The sequence below is a fragment of the Odocoileus virginianus genome, chromosome 2, assembly GCF_023699985.2.
Source record: "Odocoileus virginianus isolate 20LAN1187 ecotype Illinois chromosome 2, Ovbor_1.2, whole genome shotgun sequence".
Classification (NCBI taxonomy): Eukaryota; Metazoa; Chordata; class Mammalia; order Artiodactyla; family Cervidae; genus Odocoileus; species Odocoileus virginianus.
Window position 1 is genome coordinate 1,346,242 of NC_069675.1, and position 23,605 is coordinate 1,369,846.

The window sequence follows — 23,605 nt, forward strand, 5'->3', positions numbered from 1 at the left end:
CAAAACATCAAATCACAGATTTAAGAAGCTGAGTGAATCTCAAAAGAGATAAACCTAAAAAATCCAACCCACATTAAACTTCTAGAAGCTAAACACAAGGAAAACCCCCAGAAGTAGCCAGACAGAAATGACGCATTACTTATAGGAAAACAACTCGAATGACAAAGGATTTCTCACCCACAACCATGACGGTCAGGAGGAAGTGACATGTTTTTCAAGCACTAAAAAAAAAAAAAAAAAACACCAACAACCATCAACCACAAATTCTATATCCAGTGAAGATATCCTCTGGGGTGGAGGGGAAATAGATTCTCAGACGAAAGAGAACTAACGACTGTTGCTAGCAGGCCTGTCACTGAAGAATGATAAAAGAAGCCCTCTAAATAGGAAGGAAATGATAAGTCTTGGGACTTCAGAAAGAACATTAGGAAGGGGAAAAAATGAAGGTACATATAATAAACTAGCCAACTTTTCAGGAGTTTCTTAAGTTATATTTGATGGTCAAAGCAAAAACAATAATAATAGTGTCATCTGACATAGTACTCAGTGTATATGGAAGAAATATTTTAAAACATTTAAAAGTCAGGGCAGAGACTTCTCTGGTGGTCCAGTGGTCATCAATCTGCTTTCCAATGCAGGGACATGGATTCAATCCCTCGTCAGGGAACTGAGATCTCACATGCTGTGGGGCAATTTAGCCCTCATACCACAACTACAGACCCCACGAGATCTGGAGCTTGTGTATCACAACTAGAGAAGCCTGTGCACCTCAACAAAAAGTCCCATAAGCTGCCACAAAAACCCAACACACTCAGAATTGAAAACATTTAAAGAAATAATAAAATAAAATAAAAAACAGGGCAGGATAAAGGGACCTAGAAGGACGAAGGAAGGTGCCTATGCTGAGCTGAAGTCATGAAACAGTGTTATCACTGAGAGTGGTAGACCAGAGTAAGTTACGAGTTACACACGTATAGTGTTAACACCAGAGCAAACATAACGGCTTCCCCAATGGCTCAGCGGCAGAGAATCACCTGCAATGCAGGAAACGGGGGTTCCATTTCTGGGTCAGGAGGATCCCCTGGAGGAGGACACAGCAACTGACTCCAGGATTCTTGCCTTAAGAATCCCACGGACAGAGGAGCCTGGTGGGCTGCAGTCCATGGGGTCGCGAAGAGTCAGACACGACTGAAGCGGGCATACAACTGAGCACTCAGAGCAATATACTAAGACGCCCACCAAAAACCAAATGAAACAAGGCGGAATCGTAAACAGTGTTCAGTCCTCAGAAAGACTGAAAAAAAGAACCACCAAGCACAGAGGAGACAGGAGACAGCCAACTGGCAGACTCAGGCTCTGACAGATCAGCAATCACCTTAAACGCAAATGGTCTTAATACACAGCTGCAAAGACAGCATCATGTAAAGATACACTGCATTAAAAAAAAACCTTACTGCAGATACAAACACTGCTAATATTTTTTACAAAAGCAGGGGTGGCTATACTAGTAAAGTAGACTTCAAAGCAATGATAAAAGGATCAATCTAACAGGAAGACACAATTCAAAATGTGCACACACCTAACAGTGCCTTGCAGTATATGGAAGAAAATCTGACAGATGCGAAAGGAGAAACAGACGAATCCACAAATCCACTATTATAGTTGGGGGCTTCAACACTGCACTCTGAGCAACTGACAGAACTAGACAGAAAATCAGAAAAGATACAGAAGAACCAACACCACCACCGACTGCTAAGAGCAAATGGACAACCATGTAACGGCACACCGTTCACAACAGCAGAAGACACACGCCCCAACCCACGAGCACTCATGGTCATTCCCCAAAACAGACTGTATCTTGACCCATAAAACAAACCCCAACAGCTTTAAAAGAACTGAACTCATTCAGAGTATGTTCTCTGACCATGTCGGAATCATACAAGAAAACAGAAAGACAAAACAATCTTTAAGCACTTGGAAATGAAACAACACATGTCTAAATAGTCTAGGGTCAGAGGGTCAAAAGAAATAACACAGAAGTCAATGAAAATGAAAACAGAATACATCAAAACCTGTGGGAAGCAGGGAAGAAGACAAATTTATGACACTAAATGCCCACAGTAGGAAAGAGGAAAGGGACGCTGCTCTAAGTTCCTACCCTCAAGAAGTTAGAAAAAACAAAAACAGCAAAATGATAAAGCAACACAATCGAAGACAGGAAAATAACAGAGAAAAGTGAATGAGACAAAAGGCTGGTTTAAAAAAAACAAAACTGACGAACTCTAGAAAGACTGATAAAGATTAAAAATAAAGAAAATACAAGTGGGTGCACGATCTGTTGTGATAGCCCATTTCATTCCTGATATTGGTAACTTATAGTTTTCTAAACCAGGACTGAGACTAAAACAATTTCGGAAAATTGCATACTCTGGCAAACTGTTTGGCAGTTTCTTAAAAAAAACTAAACTACCATCTGACCCAGCGACTGCACTTCTGGACATTTACCCCAGAGAAATGATGAAGACTCACGTTCTCACAAAAACCTGTACAGAAGCAGTTCTGCTGCCTTGGTGAACGACCATCTCATAGGAGGGTAGACAGAGACAAATAAATGCGAAAAAATATTCAATATCATTAACACTATAATGAGCTATCACTATGCACATGTCAGGTAGTGGCCAGTCTGACAGCAAGGCAGTAACTTAAAAATGAAGGCCTGTGCCCATGGCCTTCAACTGAAAGCTGCCCAAAGAGGTACCAGGGGGCAAAGTGCAATGTCCAGTGCGAGCTGGCAAATGCCCCCCAAGTTCCAGCTATGCCAGGTCCCTGCCAGAACCTGCCAACAACCCGAATGTCCTTCAACAGGTCAATAGGGAAACTGAGGCACACGCAATACACACCCCATCCTGGGTGGGTCTCAGTGGTTTTACGCTGAGTGAAAAGAGCCAAGTTCAAAGTCACTTACGTTATGACTCTATTTTGATAGCATACTTGAAAGGACAGAAGTGTAGACATGCCACACAGACTCATGGCTGTTAGGGGTTAGGGAGCAGAAGGAAGGTGGCTGTGACTATGAAAATGTGCAAGAGAAACCAAGGGATGGAATTCTTCTGGATCCTGACCGTCCCGGTGGTCACACACACCTACACATCTGATGAAACAGCACAGAACATACTCGCATGCACACAAACGGAGTCCACATGAAACTGCGGAAATTTAAATAAGGCAGTGGGATTCTAAAATGTCATGTGCTGGCTAGGATGTTGTGGTTGTGTTAGTTCCTCAGCCATGTCCGACTCTTTGCGACCCCATGGACTGTGGCCCACCAGACTCCTCTGTCCATGGCATTCTCCAAGCAAGAATACTTAAGTGGGTTGCCATTTCCTTCTCCAGCGGATCTTCCCGACCAAAGGATCGAACGCACGTCTCCTGCATTGCAGGCAGATTCTTTACCGTCTGAACCACTGTGCTATGTAAACAAGATGCTGCCACTGTGGTAAATTGGATAAAGGACACCTAGGACCTCTGTTATTTCTTACAACTGCATGTCAATCTATTTTTATCTCAAAATAAAGATTTTGATTTTTTTATAGATGTAACTTAAAAATGTCTAGAAAGCTGTAACTTTCTAAATTGTTAGGAACCAGTGAAGAAGATATTCCCTCTCTTTCCTCACTTTCTGCCCCCACAGAGGACATGTTAACACAAACTACTTGTTTCTCTTGGGGTCCAAAAGAGTGACCCTGGGGTTTGAAGGCCACAACGAAGTCTTCAGCAAAGAAGACTATCATCAGGATTTGTGGGCAGACTTATGGTGCCCAAAGAACCAAATCACTCCACCTTCCACCTTCTCAAAACCTTCATGTACCACAGAGTTCAAAGAGTTGAAACAAAACCGATATTTACATTTGCCTAGAGAGTAGATCTTACAAAGCTCATCTGATGTTTAAGATGCTTACAAGATTAATTACTTTCACTCATCTAAGTCAACAAAAGTAACCAAAGGGTAAGTTCCATGGAAATGAGGTGCTTTGAAAGGAAGAATCAGGTCTGGTTGCTAACACACCAAGCTGGGTCCAGCTCCTTCATCTGCAAGGCCAACCCATCCCAACCCATTCTGTTAGAGCAGAATGCTAGCCACAGACCTAATCTGACTTTTTTTCTAGTAGTCCCACTTAAAGAAGTAAAAAGAAACTGTAAGATTAATATAAAAAATTAATTAATTTAATGCCCAACAAATAAATGAAAAGATATTCAACGTGACTAACCGTTAGGGAGCTGCGAATCTAAACCACAAGCAGTTATCACCTGACTCCTGTTAAAATGGCTATTTTCAAAAAAAGGTAACATGCTGGTTGACGATGTAGAGAAAAGGAATACTGATGGTGGGAATGTAAATCAGTGCAGTCACTGTGGAAAATAGTATGGAGGTTCCTTAAAAAACTAAAAATAGATCTACTGTAGGACCCAGCCATCCCACTTTTGGGTATGTATCTGAAAGAATGGAAAGTAAGATCTCAAACAGACATATGCACATCCATCTTCACAGCAGTATTATTCACAACAGCGAAGAGATGAAAGCAACCCAATGTTCACCAACAGATGAATGGATAAAGAAAACGTGGTTTATACATACAATGGAATCTGATTCAGCCTTAAAAAGGAAGGAAATCTGGTTCATGGATTACAGTGTGGATGACTCCTCAGGACATTATGCTAAATGAGATAAGCCAGTCAGAAAAAGTCAAATACTGTGTAACTCCACTCACATGAGGTACTTAATTAGAGTCACCAAAAATCACAAAGAAGGTAGAATGGTGGCTGCCAAGAGCTGGGTGGGAGAGAGAAACGGGGAGGTGCTTTAACGGCTACCAAGTTTCAGTTGTGCACGACAAGAAAGCTCTAAGAACTGGCTACACAGCAATGCGAAGATACTCAACATGACTAAAAGTATTCTCAGAAATAGTTAAGATGGTATGCTTCGTGTTTATTACGATAAAAAGAATACATAATTAAACCCAATACATTCAAAACATCTCAGCATACAATTCATGTAAAAAAGACTGAGGCACTTTGCTTTCTTTTTTAGATGCTGAACCTACAGACCCCAGGCAGCGCGGACACTGAGCGCATCTCTCGGTCTGCACCGGGCCCACTGCAGCTGCTCTCCTGCGCCGCTTCCGCGCCGGGCCTGCTGGGCTCCACCACACCTATCACTCCCGCAGAAACACGGGACAGCTGGATCTACACAACAAAACCTCGTTTTAACAGGCATGGGCAGGATCATCTTCCAGCAGAGGCTTTTTGGGAAATCTTATTTATCCCTGGTCAGGTCTATGGAAGGGCAAAGCTTGAATGACTCTGAACATCCTCCAAGCACCTCCTGCTCCTCTTCAGGCCGCATCGGGGCCTTCAGGATGTCACGTCCCTGCTCAGAGAGCTCGCAGTTTAAAAGAGGGGCCAGTTCCCAGCTATAAACATCGCAGGCACAAGACGCTAAGGGATGGACTTGAAGAACAACTCAATTAACTCCCACCAGTGGATTTTAATGTGCCAGGAACAAGTATAATATAAGTCATTTACCAAAAAATGTATGGGAGCTTTGATAACTAGCATTCACCTATACTCAACCTTTCCAAGCTCTGATTTGCAACTGCTTCGACTTCGTCTTCAAAGCATGAACCTATACAGAATTTAGTGCACATCTGAATTAAACACATCCATGGCATAAGCACACTCTCCAGAAAAGGCACTCTGCAAATCAACACTTCTGTTGGTGATTCTGATGAGAATACACAGCTCACTAATTTAAGATAGCATTAGCCAAGTCAATCCTCCCAGGGGGTAAAGAGAATAAAATTTGGTAAAAGTGAAAAAACTGTCTCTCTTACAAATATTTTTTGAACATATCTTCAGAAAAATTGAGGACCAGGAGGACAACAGAAAGACATTTCTAGCTCAAACATCTGTTGTATATCCTAGACAAGACTTTACTTTCTCAGGACAAAACCGCAACATACAGGCTCTCCCCTCCCAGTCACTCAGCAGAAAGCTGTTCATCGGCCAGAGGAAGCCCTAAGGAAGGACCTCTTTCTAACCTCCCATTTGTGCTGTGCTGGTTGAAACCAGTCATAATGACCTCTTTGTGAAAAATGTACTTTGCAACAAGTTATCAAAAGCTTCATTGAACATCTTAATGGGTATGGCTGAGCAAGGAATACTTACTACTCATGGCCATGCTGAGAGAACCAAGTTGATCAACTCATGGTATTGAAGTGGTCCCCAGGCACTAAAGCATTTTAAGAATAGCCAGGGAAAAAAGTTACAGACTATGCAAGATGCAACTTTTATTCTTTAACATACTGACATCTTAACCCTCTCCCCCCATCAGTAATTCACTCCCATCCCAATAAATCTCCCAAGAACTTAATACTGAAAACTTAACTTGGTGCATTAACTTCAGACAAACTCCTCTAAACTTATCACTTAATCCTATGCATTAACCTCTAAGTTATCACACCAATCTGTGGGAATGCAGTTAATACTATAAAATTACACTTCAGGATCCATTACTTTATACTTCACAGGTAGAACCATAACTTCGCTTAATAATTTAGATTGTGATCTCGCTAAAGCTCTACATCTGTCATCTCAAGTAACGGTGCTTACCTTATAATTAGCTTGCTAAACATCACCAGAAAAAGCACTCATGCCCATCCCTACTTAAACAAAAACATAAAACTACCGCACCCACTACTCCTGGTTGAAGGATGAATATTCCAGGCAATGAGAAGCTATTTCCATGCATTAAGCTACCTGCAGAAACTGATACAAAGGTCTGCAGGGGGAAACTATAATAGCTTCTGAAGGATCCTTCAAAAAAAAAAAAAAAAAGCATGGGGTTTTTAAACACCCACAAGCTTCCCTGGCGGCTCAGATGGTAAAGGATCTGTCTATAACGCAGGAAACCTGGGTTCCATCCCTGGGTCAGGAAGATCCCCTAGAGAAGGGAATGCCTCTCACTCCAGTATTCTTGCTTGGAGAACTCCATGGACAGAGCCTGGCTGGGCTACAGTCCATGGGGTCACCAAGAGTCAGACACGACTGAGCGACTAACACTTTTCACATTTTCATTTAAACATGAACACTGTAAAACCCCATTAACTCATTTAGTAACTCATTTACCTATAGATGCTCCTATAGTCAAGAGCATTTTCAAGGGCAGAAAAACATATGCAAACACCAAGACCTTCTAAGGCCGAAATGAACTCGGGAATAGCAATATCTATAATAGTAAAACTTCCAGCCCCTTTCCCTAAGGAAGGGGTCCTAATAAAGCACTCTCAGCACTCAGCAGGAGGTGAGCAGCCAACACGTATAGCTGCTCGCGTGTCACGTGTCTGTCACTTCCCAGGTGTGCCCGACTTCTGAGGTTCTTTCTAATTCTGCAACACGAGGAAAGACCAGCACGGCTTATCCCACTGAAGGTTAAAAAGACAGAGCTCTACGGCATTTGCAAAACTAAGATTTGTCATTGTGGTCCAGCAGTCACATGTCTACCCTGATGATTTCATTTTAATTAGCTTTTGACATGGTGTCACCTGTTTTAAACAGAACCTATGCTGGATTTCTCAATCCTTAATGCTGCCAACTTACTTGTATCTCAACACAGAAGAGCTAATCTGGATAAATGATAAGTGAGATTCTGGTGAATCCTAATCAAGAACAGAACCTTTTCCACTACTGAAGAACAGTGATTTGAACCAACCCATGTACCCGCTGATTAGGGTGGCTAGAACTGCATATACTCAAAGTCACATGCTGGAAGCTCAACTGGTCAAATCAAGCCCACAGATGTTTTTATGTGGCTTGTACAGTGCTTTCAAAAGTTCTAAATGAGTTGCACTGTTTAATAATCAGATTACAGACATCAAGCTCTGCATTCTCAGACTATCTGGCCCTACAGGAAAACCTCCAGCGGATCTTCCTCACCCAGTTATCAAACCTGGGTCTCCTGCATTGCAGGCAGATTCTTAACCATCTAAGCCACTAGGGAAGCCCCTTCACATAGGAAAACCTACCAGCTAGAGAGCACACAGCCTCAAGGCTACACCTGGGGGCGCCCGAACGGACAAGGGCAAATGCTCTTCAAGCTGTCACGCACTCCTTCCCTCTGTCAGGGCCCTCACCAAAGGGGCTGCCAGTTTTTCTGGGCATCGTGCTTGCCACTCCTTCAGACTCTAAAACTGCCTTGAACCCCTGAAATAAAATCCCACGATCAATCCTGTTAGTACTATGTCCAAACCCCTAACCCCTAGCAAATAAAAGAAGTCTAAAGAGGAATCTAAGAAGAAAACAAACAATTTTCATGGTTCTATGGTGGGAAGGCAGATATGAACTAGTTCATCTTTATAAAAATGTCATTTTCTAAAATACTTAACTTCTCTCCTTTCTTTCTCCACAGTTTTGGTTAGGTTATTATGCTATCTGCCGTAATTGATTGTGGTGTCCCTTTCAAATGGAATGTCATTAATGAGTACATCTTACAGGTGAGGACAACATGCCACAGTTAAGGCGCTTTACGAGAGCACCATGGGGTATGATACATACTCCCCCCAACGGGCTGATACATGGACATCAACCCACCACTGCCACGAAACTTAGCAACATGCTTTTTAAAATGTTGGTTGGATGTTTTACTTGACATGTGCTCCATTCCCAACAGAACATGAAACAAATCAGTAAAAGGAGTCTCAACAGGGGCTGCTCTACATGCTCCACACGCCAGTGGACTGATGCTCAAGCACCCACACATGCAGTCGCCTCCCCGGTATCGCTTACCCATTGCACTGAGATAATGGTTGAATGCCTGGCAAGGAGGGCTTGGGGTCTGTGTGGATTTGTCACAACTCATGGGTGCCGGGCTCCTGTCTGTGTCAAAAGAGAAATACCCACTGGAGGATCGAGACAGCAAGGAGGATCTTCTCACGAAGATGAAGAGCGGGGATCTGGTAGCGAAAGGGCCGGGGCTGGCCGGTGGGGCCAGCGGGCCCTGCGGGCTGCCTTGGGGGCAGCGGTCCCCTTCTCCTTCAGGATTACCTTGCCGCTCTGTCTGTAAAGAGGTGGGGGCCCCCGGTCTGAGCTGAGGAGGCCTCTCGGCAGGCTGCAGCTGTCCCCCTTCTCTGTCACACTCAGAACTTACATCGGAAGGTTGCTTTGCCATTTGGTCTTTTTTTCTGCAAGGAAAATTAAAACTAGGGTTATCTTAACAAAACTAACAATTACAACGAATACCTAAATGGGGAAAACTTTCACCTCTTCATGACAAATTCTTAGAATTAACACCCAATACTTTAACATTGTTAAAGTCATCACTAATAGAATAGTTCTCCACAGGATCTTCCAAAATAATAGAAGTAACCTTAAAAATAAAGGTATCATTATTTGGGGGGGGTGGGGAGGTGGGGAGAGGGACTAAACTTCCTGCCACCAAACAAAACAGCACCAATGTCAATTACTCCTGGGACTGGTGCTGTAACACGCACACACGTTTTAAAACAGGCTGCTTGTTTGAGGTCTATTGACAAGTGTTCTTTGCCCAGGGCCCACTAGAATAAGTCAGAAACTCCCCGCGGGCTCTGATTTCCCCGGATCAGATACAACACTGGAGCCCAGGAGCGGGCGCAGATGCAGCGATTGCAGGCGGCTGGCCGCGTTCCCCGCTCCGGCCCCATTGTTCTGCCGAAAGTGCTGAGGACAGCAAGTCTGGGGAAGGTTTGGCAAGGGCCGTCAGTCGTAGTAAGTGCGTCACAATAGAGTTTGTAACTCAGCGCTGCTCGGCTCGGCTCCGGCTCTCCACCCGCCCGCAGTCCCTCCAGCTCCTGGCCCGCGCGCCCCTCCTCCCGCGGTGAGGGGCGGGCGGGGGCGCGGGCAGCGCGCCACACCGAACCCGACAGAACTTCTCCGAGGTACACCCGCGCTGTTGGGTGCACACCTCCGAATGGGAGGGAGGTCCCCCGAGCCGGCTCCTGGCGACCCCAGCCAAATCCACAAGTAACTCCTCACGCTGAGCGGCATCGGGGCGCGCGGCTCCCGCACCCCCAAAGCCCTCCCTTCCTAAGGCAATTAGGCCGAAACTCACGTCCGCCCCTTCCCTTCCGAGTCGCGTCCGAGCCCGGGCCCCGCGGCGCCCAGCCCGCGCGCTTCGCCGACCTGGAACCCCCCGACAGTCCACACGAAGGCTGCGCGGGAAACAAAGCCCGAGACTCGCGCTCTGAACTCCCCCGGCAGCGCAGAGCTTGCAAATCGCCGTCCGCCCGCCGCCGCCGCGCTCCGCCGGGCAGCCGAGGGCTCCGCGCGCCTCGCCTGTGGCCCGCGCTGCCCCGGCCGCAGCAGCCGGGAACATCCTCCGCCTCCTCCCGCTCCTCCCCTCGCGCACTGCGCCCGCCGCCGCCGGCACCGCCGACCTCCCCGCGCCGCCGGCGCCGGGTGCCCGCGCTCCCAATTGGCCCTCGCGCGGTCGCTCGGATCCGCAGCCAATCGGCGGCGGCGGTGGGGGCGGCGCCTGCCCAACAGGCCGCCGAAGGCGAGGCGATTGTTGACAAACTCGCCTCCGAACGCGGCTCTGGCCCTGACTGCGGCGGGAGCGGCGGCGGAGGTTTCCCGGGCCTCTGGGCCCGGGGCTGCCCAGCCAACCCTGCCCCGCCCCTCCGTCAGTCCTGGCGCCGAGCCCGCCTCTGCAGCTCCCGCTGCCCCCAAGAGCCGGTCACCTGGAGACAAAACCCGCAGGGCCGGCACCAGACTCCAGCCCCGGCCGCCGACCCCAGTCCAGGCCCACTAGGGTGGGCACCCTAAAGGCCACCCCTTCCCCAGCCGCAGCCCCCATCCTCCTCCGACTTCCTCCCTCTTTCTCCCCACGCGCCACGGGACACGCACCAAATGGCCACCGACGCGCACATCCGCAACCACCGCCAAGAAATATATCCACACCCCCATCGCCGGGGTCCAGCAGGCATTCCACTACCTGCGCCAACCCCGAGTAACAGGCCCCCGAGGGCACAGTACAGCCAGCCAGCCAGCCAGCACTGCGAGTGGGTCGAGCGGCGCTTGGGCACACCCGAATCGCTAAGAGGGTCGGGCCCCACGGACCGGGCCGGTTCTACAGCCAGCGGCTCGTCCACCGCGTGCCCCCGGCGGTCGGAGGAGGCCCTCTTGTCTCTCGCTGTTTGTGGATCTTGGTCTGGCATCGTCCGCAGAGCGCCCGCAGACGGGGCAGGGCCCCCAGACACGTCCCAGAGAGAGGACGAACGCAGCAGCAGCCCAGAACTTCGGCCTGAATGAGTGAAAAGAAAAGCCGAGTCCCGTCAGTTTAATCGCCGTCGCTGTTCCATAAATCCTTCACAACGGGCCAGCGCCCCCCCCCCCCCCCCAAAAAAAAGCCGAGACGCGCGACCGACTGGTATCTCGCGGCCGCTACTTCGGGCCCGTCGGAGCTGGCGGGCTGGCGAGACTTTACGGCCGGGCTCTCAGCCTGGCCCGGCGCGGCTGCCCCCAGCTCCCCAGCCAGTGCGGGGCCGCACGCGCCGCCTCCCCCAGTCGGCACGGAGAGGTTTCACCATCCCGGGGCGCCGCATCCCCGCCCGAGCCGTTAAGTGCTCGCAGGCTCGGTGCGGACGACCCTCCCCTGCCTGCGGCGCGAACTCGACCCGCACCAGTGACCGCCTCCCACCGGACAACACGCGGGACGAGAACGCGCGCCTCTAACCGCACGTGCGCGGGAAGCGGGCTGGAGGTGGCGCCGTGCTGGCTCCAACGCCAATCTTCCATCCGCACCCGGCCTGCTCCCCGGGACTCGAAAGTATTTACCTTGCGTTTCTCAGTTCGTGAATTAGGGTCAGACATTGGGGGGACGAGGGCCAGGGGAACGGCACCGAGGCGGTGGCACCGGCTGCGGCGGCGGCGGCGGCGAGAGCGAGGCGAACCCAAACAGCCTGAAACGGTGCTGGCCACAGAGGGCAGGGCGCGCAGGGCGGCTGCGAGAACCCGGGGACCGCGGCGGCGACGGCGAAGTGGGACCGAGCGCTCCTGCAAGATCGAGACCTGGCGGCTGCGCGGAGCGAAGTGAAACCTGCGCGGCGCTACTGCCCAGCTCAGGCTGGCGGCCCCAGGTCCGGGCCCAATCACCGTGGGCTCCGCCCCCGCTAAGTCCCGCCCGGCGCGCGAGCTGGAAAGCCCCGCCCCCGCGGCGCCGCGGCCGCCCGCGCGTGCAGGCTCGGACAGGTAAAGGAGGGGGCGTCCCCGCCGACTTCCCCGCTGCGCGCGCCGCCGGCCCTGCCCCTGTCGGGCGTGTTTACCGGAGAGACTTGGGCTAAGGACTGCTCTGCGTGCCCCCATCCCCCATCCCAAAGTGCACTCTTTCCTCCCCACACCCCCCCGCAATTCACTGGTGGCCGAGGCGTGCGAGTGGAACAGAGGGGGCGCTCCGGGCACACTCTGAGCCAGGCCGGGTCTCTGCCGCCCGCGGAGAGCCTCAAGAGGCGCCCCTGAGCCTTGGCTCTGCCTCGAGAGTTTCCCTTCTGACCCGTCCTGGGGCAGGCGCCGAGACTGGGTGGGTCCTCGGGAACGCGCAGGTCCAAGGGTGAAAGGGGTGTCTCTTAGTTCTCCTCCCTTCCAGATGAGGGGGCTCCGCGTTGGACCCCCATCTGCCGACTGTTCACCTTCCTCTCTCTCGCCTAACGCGGTACTCTTAGGCGCCCTCTCTAAAGCCACCCCCAGCTGCCTCCAGCTTTTCTCCCGCGCCAAACCTCCTCTGGTAAGAGGTAAAGTCTGTAATGGGGAGATGAGAAAATGACCCAGGGCGATCCCCGGATGCGTTTTTCCGCAGCCCCGCTGCAAGGCTGGGAGTGAACGCTGAGCAGGTGAAATAGGGAAATGAAAAAATCTTTTAAAATCCTTTTAAGAAAAAAGGACTGGGAAGAGTCGTGGCCTCCAGATGGGAGACAGGATGGTGCCTCCACTTGATCGGGTCCTCGAAAATTGTTCGGTTCTCAGAGAACCGTCCAGGAATGGTCCCTTGGCGTGTTAAGGTCAGAGAAGGCAGCGCGAGGGCCTCGGAGGGCTCGTAGAGAGCAGCAGGGAGAGCGCAATATACCCCCACCCTTCCTCTCTGCGGGTCCCTGTCCCCTTGTCCTTGAGAGTCCGAAGCCCCACTCCCACTCCTTCCCCGGGAGACCAAAGTCTGTGAACGCCGTGGTCTGCACGCCTACGGCCCTTTCAATGCGCATCCTGCATCCCTACCTCTGCCCTTCCGAGACGCCCGCGGCCGGAGTAATGGAGGGCAAATAGGTTAGGAGATGGAGCATCCCGCCGTGGGAGAGATCAGGCTAGATGGATTACAGACTCAATTTAGGGGCCTCCCTCACCCGAACCCCAGAAGAGTGCCTCGGTGCAGAGAAGCAAGTCAGCGAGGAATGATCCTGCCGTCTGGCCACCTTGGTCAGTTTTTATGTTTTATAAGCAAGTGCGGAACATTAACAGCACAGCCCCAGGTTTGTTTTCTCAGCGCATCCTCCCGTGAGTCCTGAGCGAGGTGATGGAGGCCGAGGGGCTGGAGGACGCGCAACGGGCTCCACCCCAGGATTTCGCTGCAGGAGGGAAAGGACGCGCGCGCGGGTGTCCGCAGCTTGAAACTGCCATTGGTGGCTACAGGTGGCGGCCGCAGGCAAACTCTGAGCCTTAAGCTTCTATCGCGGCACTCGGGGAAAAGAGACCAACCTTCCGTGCCCGCGAGGAGCCCCAAACCCGCCGGGCGCCCGAGTGCTCCGCGCTCTCCGTGGGGTTGGACGATGAAGACAGGGACCGGAAAAGAACCACACAGAAGAAACCCTGATGGTTGTTTTTTGCTTCTCTGCAGCTCCGCCGCCCCCGCGTCGTCTGCTCTGGTGACCCTGTGAACACTTTAAAAAAAAAAAAAAAGGAGTCGGAGAAAGCAGCCGGCTATATGCTCTTCTTTGGGCCACAAGCAGGCGGTCGGCTCGGAGGTGGCAGTCCGCGCAACCCAGACTGTGCTGAGGAGCTTCGACCAAGGGCCTGGCGTCGGGTGGCGGCGTACCCTTGACGCCCTCTCGCGCAGAGCCCCAGCCTAGGGGAGGGCGGTAGGTGTGAGGTTTTGGCTCCCGTCCTGGATGTTGCTCTTGCGGACAGAAGCACAGCGGTGTCCCCTTCTGCCTCCTCCGCGAGATGTGGAGAGGGAAAACGGAGGGCATATACTGAAAGCAAGAGTGAAGTCGGGCGACATCTATGGCCCTCGCTGGAACCACAGGCGTGTCTCTCCAAGTCCCGAAACCAACTTAACTACAGTGGATCGCTTCGCTCACCTCCCCGTGCTCTGCAAGCTGCGGGAACCTTCCCGACGCTTCATTTCATTATGAAACTGTGCCCTGTCTGTGCTCTTCTCAAGAACACATTACACTTTAATTTGGTAAAAATGTTTCCGAGCTTCGTCTCGCCGTCGGTCCGGAAGCTGCCAGCCTGGAGGGACGCGCCCGGGTTCATGCTTTGCCCAAAGCAAGACTCCAGGTTCACACTCCCCTTTCCCGGCTCCTGTGTTTCCTCGCAGGGCCTCGGGGAGGGGTGGCGGCTGGGAAAGCGTCACTTACTGAACTGAACCTTTGCCTACGGGCGTTTCATTTTTAGACTTTTATTTATTTTTCATCCAGCACCACCGTCTTCCCAAATCACTGGGAACCTGAATCACCACTAGCAGCGGGAGACCTTGGATGGCAACCGGCTCTGGAGCGCGCCCAAAGGAAAGCCCACTCGGTGTAGTGCCCTAGGCGGCAGAGGGCATGGCCCGGCGAGTCGGGGTTACTTGGGGAGGATAAAAGAACGCGTTCCGGGTCGGAAACGGGGCTGCCGCCTCCCAAGAGCCTAGTGGGCCTGGCCAGCCTCAGCGGGAACCCCATTCCATGACCGAAATCCCCAAGGGCCGCGGCTCAGCGCGTGCCAGCCGGCCTCGGGCCCCAGCTCCAGGCGTCTGAGAAACACTCTGGCAGCTGCGGGCGGGCCACCACCCTAGCCGCCCCACCCGCTTACAACTTGGCTCCCAGTTTGGGCCGCGGAGACCGTGCTCTTTCCCCGGCCAGGGAATGCTGTGGTGCTGGGTACAAAACCCAGGCGGCCTTTGGGTTGGCGAGTCCAGCGATCGGTGCGTGGAGGGAGGCGTGTGAGATGTTAAAGGCAGAGATCACCCTTAGGGCATCATCCTTCACTGAGTCGCACAAATGGAGTAACTGCAAAAGACGACACAGAGGAGCGGGTGAGATGTTGGCTTACTCCTCACAGCGCTTTGGTGCCTGCCGCCCTGCCACCCGCGAGAGCCGGTACACCCAGCCTCGCCGACACTAGCTTCCCTTCCGATTTCCTGGGACCCAGGAGGGTGGAGACTGTCGGTCACCGTCACAAACCTTCTTCATCTTAGCAATTCCTAGCTCGTGACACTTAGTCTAGCAGAAGCAAGCTTATTCCGCCAAGCCGTGGATGTGGGCTCCAAATTAGCTGGGAGCCAGAGCCCAACACCTGGAGAATCCCCCGTTCCAGCCGCTCCCCTCCCCTCCCCCCTTCTCTCCTCCAGTTCTTTCCCTTTCCCTCCACTCTACCTCTGGAGTGACTGGGCTGCCACCCTCTGGCACACAGAGGCAACTGAAGAGCAAGCGCATCAGAAAAAGGTGAACCAGTGGAGACTTCCCGCTCTTCTACGTTGACCGGCACCTCCCACCCCTGGCTGGCAGAGACCACAGTTCCTGAAACATCTGCACAGTGGAGCTGGGGGACCAAGGCCATGCACTGGTACCTCTGTGCACCTCCCACCCCCGCTGCTGTGCAGGAAATATACCTGCACAGGAAATATAACACAAAGGAACCCCACTGACACCCTTGTGTCCTGACAAAAGTTGGAAGGCACAGATAAGCTTTTCCTGCAGAAGAGAAAGGGAAATGCAGGCCAGTGATTTTGAAGGAGCTGCACTGAGTGTATTTTTATTTTATTTCCCATGGTTTAGGTGCCAGGAAAAAAAAAAGTTCTTAAACATAATAGATTGTTTTCCTAAACCTTGACAAGGGCAGGGCAGAAGAACTACTTTCCTTTCCCACTTACTAGCTACACAATTTACTCCTCCATTTTTCAAGTTTTCAGCCAGCTATAAATTTCTTTCGCTCACTAAATTACAGTTAGCCCCCAGGTTTTTATGGTTTATTTTTATGGTTTTTAAAACATCACTTACACCAACCCCACCTTTGCCCTCATGGTGGCGGTCATCACTGAGTTACAGTAATGCTGTTAAGATGACAGTTCTCTGCGACAGTTCAAAATGCCACTTGAGGTGTTCAGAGACAATGACAGTGGGCTCCCCAAGGGGGGATGGGGAGTAGGTGGGGGAAGAACATGAATTTTAATAGTCTAACCATCCATCTTCCCTTAAAACTTGCTCTGTTGCATCAGTATTTTCTAATGAAAACCTTCATTCTTTACACACTGTGGTTAAGTGTCATCAAATCAGTACTGAAAAGACTTTGATCACATTCACAAGGTGCACTATGATGAACTTTCACTGACCAAGATTTCAAAGTTTGTAATTAATACTCTTGACAAATCCCTGACTAATCTGTCAACTCTGTCTCTACCCACACAGTTCAAAACCATGAGATGGTGTGCAAGTCCTTAAAGCTTCCACACATTGAAGTATCATTACTGGAGACAAATTTTCCTTTCGGTTAGCATTATGAAACTCAACCAGTTCTGTAGTATATTCTACAACAGGGAACATTCAATTATTCAAATGAGTATTGCATGGAAGAGAATATGGGTTTGGTTTGTCTGATGCCGATCACAGAATAAGGATCCAGAGGTATTATAAGAGGCAGATTTCTTTCTTTCTTTTTTGGATAGGTGTAGGTATGTGTGCGCTTAGTCATGTCCAATTCTTTGCAACCCCATGGACTATAGCCCACCAGGTTTCTCTGTCCATGGGATTCTCCAAGCAAGAATACTGGAGTGGGTTGCCATTTCCTTCTCCCAGGGATCTTCTAGACCCAGGGATGGAACCTGTATCTCCTGCATTACAGGCCAATTCTTTATACTAGCACCGCCAAGGAAGCCAAGAAGTGGATTTATTTAGAGAGAAATGACTCCATAGAGTGTGGGCCATCTCAGAAGGCTAGAGGACTGGGAAATCGGGTGTGGTTAGTTTTTATGGACTAGACAATTTCATAGGCTAATGAGTGGAAGGATTATTCCAACTATTACAGGTGAAGGGGGTAGGGATCTCCAGGAACTGGCTCCCTGCCCACTTTGTGGTCTCTGATGGTTGGCCTCGGAAGTGTCCTGGTGCTGGTGGGTGTGTCATTTGTTTGTTGATGTATTTCAAAGAAGCTGTACTGACGCTTCCCCGATGGCTTAGCGGGTCGTCGATGCAGGAGACACAGGTTTGATCCCTGAGTTGGGAAGATCCCCTTGAGGAGGAAATGGCAACCCACTCCAGTATTCTTGCCTGAAAACTCCCATGGACAGAGGAGCCTGGCGGGCTACAGTCCACTGAGTCACATAGAATCAGATATGACTTAGCGACAGCACGAACGCAAAATAGCCCCCCTTCCTTTTTTCTCCATTTGTCACAGACTGCAGCACAATCCCCAAATGACGAGTGTCCAGATGGAAGGATCAGGCAGCATTCCTGTTGGACTCTGACCCCAGGTAGCCTCCTACCTCTGGGAGGGATGGTCACGGTAATGATCCTTCCTCCACTTACAAAGTGTGCACCATGGTCCCCAGCTGTGCTGGGCACATTCTGTGCTCTAGAGGAGAGGTGCATGCTGCAGAGACAGGCTCCAACATTGCCGCGCTACGGTGTGGTTTTAGACACTTTTTACAAATACAATTCTTCGTGTAAAGTAACCAGTAGCTAATGTAGCATCGATTAGTACACAGTTACAGCATTTTCTTGGGCTTCCCTGCTGGCTCAGTATCAACCCGAAATGCAGGAGACATTGGTTCCACCCCTGGTCTGGGAAGATACCCTGGAGAAGGTTATGACAACCCACTCCAGTATTCTTGCCTGGGAAATACCATGAACAGAGGAGGCTGGCAGACTATATAGTCCATGGGGTCACAAAATAGTCGGACACAATTTAGCAACTAAACAACAGTAACAACAGCATTTTCTTATTACTAGGGAGCCCTTTAGGACTTAGCAAAGTACTATAAAAGTTTAGCTTTTATACTTCTATACTATAAGTATAAAATGATACATATTGTAACCTCTTTCCCCCCACTCTGTCCTGCCAGTGAGCCAACGGTGCTGGACAGAGTACCTCGAGTCCATTTATCTCTTTGTAAAGAGTATTCATCAGTTTTTGGAAAAACATCAATGGAGAAGTGCCCTTAAATATAAGAGAATATGAACAAGTTATAAATTCTTGCAGAAATTTTTTAAAAGCACCGGCCAAAAGCAAGGGAAGTATTGGTCTAGAAATAAGAACATAAAATCTGGGACTTCCCCAGTGATCCAGTGGCCAACTAGATCCCATAAGCCACAACTAAGAATTCTCCTACTGCAACAAAATAAATGTTAAAAGAAAAAAAAAAAAAAGGAAGATGCATTGGAAGTATTGGGTGAGGAGGACTGAAAATATCTACTTTAAAGAAAGAGGAGGCGCTCCATGATGGAGGGACAGCATGTGGATATGTGAAGATGTGTATTGGGGATGGGGTTTATAACGCTGATTTTTCTTTCCACCCCTACCTGGTTGCAGTAGATTACTTTTTTTTTCTCTCTCTCTCTGACTTTCCTTGTATTTTTCTTATTCCAGCTGGGAGAGCAGGATGGCCTAGGATGGGCAGTGACTAAGCTTAATAGTCTTCTAAACAAACTTTATTTTCTATGATGTTGGTGCTACTTACAGAACAGATGCCCACGTTTCAAGGTACCCAGTGCACTTACAGGAGCACCCCAGCTATTCCTGAGACTCTTCAGGTTTGCCTGCCTCTTTTCATATCCCCCTTCTCTGTTCCCAGCACCAGGTGACCTCAGACTGCTCTCTGTTTGTGTGAAGTCCCTTATCCCAACTTGAAATGTCCCTTAATTAGCCCATTTTTGCTTGGGCTCATGATAGAGCCCTTTTCTCCTTGAAAATAGAGCCCTTAAATCTGGGCTGCCTTGTGACTTGCTTTGACCAACAGAATGTGGAGAAAGTGATGCTGTGTGCGTCTCAGAGCACAGGTTTCAAGAAGTCTTGCAACTTCTTCCGCCACTCCCCCGGGACCCTGAGACCCCTGGCTATGCAGAGGCCCAGCCCAGCTTGTCAGAGGAGGAGAGGTCACGTGGGGCAGAACCAGACCTGCAGCGAGACATGGTAGTGAGGCCATCTCAGACCCCTCAGTCCCATTAAACTCAGATTGCAGGTATCCTACCGAAGGCTAGCTCAAGAATTATGCTAGAACCCAGGTTGCTTACCCAGAGAATTGCAAAGAATAAACAACTTTTATTTCATGACACTAAGTTTTAGAGATGTATATTATACAGCAATGTGTAACTGAAACAAAAAATTTAATTCAACTTTCCATCCACTGGGGTTATCTTCAGCTTCACTTCTACCTTCTTACTTTAGTTATCTGACGACAATTTTATAATTATACAAAGTAGTAGACAGGTGTACAACTAAAGAGCCTCTTGATGAAGGTGAAAGAGGATATTGAAAAAAAGCTGGCTTAAAACAACATTCACAAAATGAAGATCATGGCATCCAGTCCCATCACTTCATGGCAAATAGAAGGGGAAAAGGGGGAAACAGTGACAGATTTTATTTTCTTGGGCTCCAGAATCAATGTGGACAGTGACTGCAGCCATGAAATTAAAAGATGCTTTCTCCTTGGAAAGAAAGCTATGACAAATCTAGACATTGTATTAAAAGCAGAGACATCACTTTACCAACAAAGGTCCATATAGTCAAAGCTATGGATTTTCCAGTAGTCATGTACAGATGTAAGAGTTGGACCGTAAAGAAGATGCTTTTGAACTATGGTGTTGGAGAAGACTCTTGAGAGTCCTTTGGACAGCAAGGAGATCAAACCAGTCAATCCTAAAGGAAATCAACCCTGAATATTCATTGGAAGGACTGATGCTGAAGCTGAAGCTCTAATACTTTGGCCACCTGATGCAAAGAACTGACTCATTTGAAAAAGATCCTGATGCTGGGAAAGATTGAGGGTAGGAGGAGAAGGGATGAAGAGGATGAGATGGTTGGGTGGCATCATCAACTCCATGGACATGAGTTTGAGCAAACTCCAAGGGATATTGAAGAACAGGGAAGCCTGATGTACTGCAGTCCTTGGGGTCCCAAAGAGTCAGACACGACTTAGTGACTGAACGACAACAGGTGTAGCTGATAGGCTTAATGGAGAGATAGAACATCAGTCCTGAAAGAATAAAGCAAAATGAGTGTCCAGTGGTAGGGTATGTGGGAGCGAATCTGAATAGCAGGCTGGAAGTCTCACTACAGGCCACCACCCAGCCCACTTCCCTAGTGCAGTTTAGAAGGCAAGTCACCAGAGCCTGCCTTAAAACCACCCTCCACTCCTTCAGCTTCTCTGTGAGGGGCTTCTGTTGTTTCAGTCACGTCGTGTCCCCATGGGCTATAGCCTGCCAGGCTCCTCTGTCCATGGGATTTCCCAGGGGATCTTCCCAATCCAGGGGTCAAACCTGCATCTCCTGCACTGGCAGGTGGATTCTTAAACCACTGAGTCACCAGCAAAGCTGAACCTCCAACAGAAATCCTCAGTACAAGTCAAGTGTCCGGGATGGGGAAAAAAGAAAGCATTTGCAACCAGTGATCCCAAGTCTTGTAACTGCTTAAGTTCTCCTGTGCCATCGGTCAAGGGAAATGGATGGGGCCTGGTCCGGCCGAACCAGAAGCAGCTGGTATGATGGATGGGTGCCTCTTTATCACCTTACTACAGCAGGATGGCAGGGTTTCCTGACTCCCAGAGCTGTTTTAAACAAGGATGGCCCAGGACCTCCCCAGGTGGTCCAGTGGTTAAGACCTCACTTTCCAATGCAGGGGGTGCAGGTTCAATCCATGGTTGGGAAGCTAAGATCCCCCATGCCTCATGGTCTAAAAAACCAAAATATAAAACAGAAGCAATATTGCAACAAATTCAATAAAGACTTTTAAAACTGGCCCATATCAAGAAATCTTAAAAAAAAAAAAAATTTGAAAAGAACGAAAGAGTAAGAATGGCCAGCAAGGGTTCATCTCCAAGGCCTGGAATCTGTCTGTTCTAGAATGTGGGTGAGAGGATGGAGTGAGGTAGTTATGTGAAGGTCACAGCGTAAGGTGCAAAAGGCAGGAAAGCAGAAACCTGTCAACTGTTTATCCTCAAAATGCCATCGTCAAGGCCTCTAAAGGCTTCTAAGAAACTCCTATCCAGGAAGTTTCAATGCAAACCTGTCCATTTACACATAAAGTTGGGGGCTGACATAACAGGACGTGAAATCAGGCACGGGTACCTGGATGCATAACTTGCCACTTCTATCCAGTTGGATTTCTCTTTATTCTCTGATGCTTAATATTTCTCACTTAAAACCGTTTTAAAGAGCACTTTCCTTAAAGAAGAGGGTCTATACATCAACACATTGGCCTTTCACCCAAGGCATTGCTGGACTCCACCTCGGAGGTGATGGCAACTAGAAAGTGACAAGCTGGGAAACAGGCATAGAGACACCTTATTTTAAGAGTACCCCCCCTGAGATGTGTGAAACCTTCATACTGATGTGTGTGCACAGGGATGTGTGTGTGTGTGTGTGTGTGTGTAACAATGTCAGAATGTATCACTTCATTTCAGTGAGACACCTTCTCCTGATGGTTGTTGAAAATGTTAAATGAAACTGGGTATCAGCATACATCCCTCAGACACACTTCAAACATTTCTCATCAAAGGAAAGGTCGATTCACTGTTGTTGTCTGTCTTCATCACCCATGGAAAGTCATCCAGGCTTTCTCTACTCTATTGATTTTTATCCTGGAAGCTGGTGTGAGAACTCCCTCCACTCTCCTCTGTAGCCCCTTTATTCAGACTTTCATTATGTTCTCTAGATTTTTGCGGGGCTTCCGTCATGGCTCAGGTGGTGAAGAATCTTCCCGCAATGCAGGAGACCCAGGTTTGATCCCTGAGTCTGGAAGATCCCATGGAGAAAGGAATGGGATACTCCAGTATTCTTTCCTGGGGAATCCCATGGACCCAGGAGCCTGACTGCTACAGTCCATGGGGTCGCAAAGAATCAGACATGACCGAGCAAGTAACACACATAGATTCTTGCTGCCCAAAGTTACCTTCCTTGAGTATCTTTTAAAACAATTTTATTTACTTTTGGCTGTGCTGGGTCTTCATTGCTGCATGGGCTTTTCTTTAGTTGTGGCAAGCGGGGACTATTCTCTAGTTGCGGTGCACGGGCTTCTCATTGCAGTGGCTTCGCTTGTTGTGGAACACGGGCTCTAGGGCAGGTGGGCTTCAGTAGCTGCAGCACACGGGCTCTAGAGCATAGGCTCAGTAGCTGTACCACAAGGGCTTAGCTGCTCTGCGTCATGTGGGATATTCTGGATTGGGGATTGAACCCATGTCTCCTGCACTGGCAGGCTGATTCTTTACCACTGAGCCACCAGGGAAGTCCCGAGTACTTCCCCCCCCCCCCACCCCGATCATTCTTCCCCAAAGCCTAGAATCACTTCCACCTGCTTCTCAGGTTAAGGGAAAATGACCGATTGTGAACTTGAATCCTTTAGCAGTATTCAGTATATTGAGTTCCCATAACTATAATAATTTCATCATCCACTATCCATGCACAGTCTGCATTTTCTGCTTGCACCAAGGAAACTTATCCTGCCTTCCACCAGAGGCTCTTCACCCTCGGGAACTGGGCCACATTTCCATTCTCCCTCACGCGACAAACTGCAGCTTGACCAGGCCTCTTCCAAGTTTTGCATACTTAGTTATAGTCTTGCTGCTTTTGTAAAGCCACCCTCAAATACTTGCTATGTTAGTCGAAACAACCTGGACAGCTCATTTCATTTTGCCAACTCTCAGTTTCTGCATCTGTAGAAAGGGAATATTGTCTGTCTCTCTCAGGATTTTGTGAGGATTAAGTAATAGACATGTATATCTTTATATCATATCATAAAAAGCATTTAGCATTACTGGCTTTGTCACATAGGAGATACTAGCTAGATAATGATTCCCTCCATTTGCTTTTCTATCACTTTCAATTTTCCTGAACACCTAGTTCTTAGCTGTATATCTATATATGACTATTATATATATATGACTATTGGATATATATATATATATTCAGTTCACAATTTTCATTTGCTCTTCTTTACAACTTCGATTTCTTTGCTGCATTTTATGATGGCTGCTTTAAAATAATCAAATAATTCTAACATCTCTGTCATCTCAATGTTGGTATCTAATGAATATCCTCAAGGTCTTCCTTATTCTTGGTTTGATGACTGATTTTCAACTGAGACTTGGACATTCTGGGGCATGACATTGGGAGAT

General features: G+C 49.0%; 3 protein-coding genes across 11 annotated transcripts in view; all 3 read right to left on the minus strand.

Annotated features, from left to right (window-relative positions):
• The window catches only part of BCL2L11 (BCL2 like 11), a 56,068-nt gene extending 42,103 nt beyond the window's left edge, over positions 1–13,965 (minus strand). The window contains exons 1-3 of one of the 9 annotated variants that reach the window (XM_070474034.1): positions 13,774–13,939; positions 9,100–9,236; positions 8,842–8,931 (exon numbers count right to left, since the gene is read on the minus strand). In XM_070474034.1, the coding sequence (XP_070330135.1) occupies positions 8,842–8,931; positions 9,100–9,223 (214 nt within the window). In that variant the 5' untranslated portion in view covers positions 9,224–9,236; positions 13,774–13,939. Of the gene's footprint in view, positions 1–8,841; positions 9,237–9,545; positions 9,851–10,141; positions 10,418–13,773 lie in introns of those variants that run through there. The other 8 variants (XM_070474048.1, XM_070474044.1, XM_070474024.1 and 5 more) reach the window with 8 other exon arrangements.
• LOC139037433 (uncharacterized) lies at positions 10,936–12,393 on the minus strand. The gene is made up of 2 exons (XM_070473914.1): positions 11,866–12,393; positions 10,936–11,332 (listed from the first exon to the last, which is right to left on the minus strand). The coding sequence occupies exons 1-2, from the start codon at positions 12,391–12,393 to the stop codon at positions 11,159–11,161; spliced, it is 702 nt and encodes a 233-aa protein (XP_070330015.1). The 3' UTR covers positions 10,936–11,158.
• Positions 13,966–14,682: 717 nt separating the features above from the next.
• The window catches only part of ACOXL (acyl-CoA oxidase like), a 319,722-nt gene continuing 310,799 nt past the window's right edge, over positions 14,683–23,605 (minus strand). Inside the window, exon 18 of the mRNA XM_070474015.1 lies at positions 14,683–15,290. Within this exon, the coding sequence (XP_070330116.1) occupies positions 15,090–15,290 (201 nt within the window). The 3' untranslated portion in view covers positions 14,683–15,089. The remainder of the gene's footprint in view (positions 15,291–23,605) is intronic.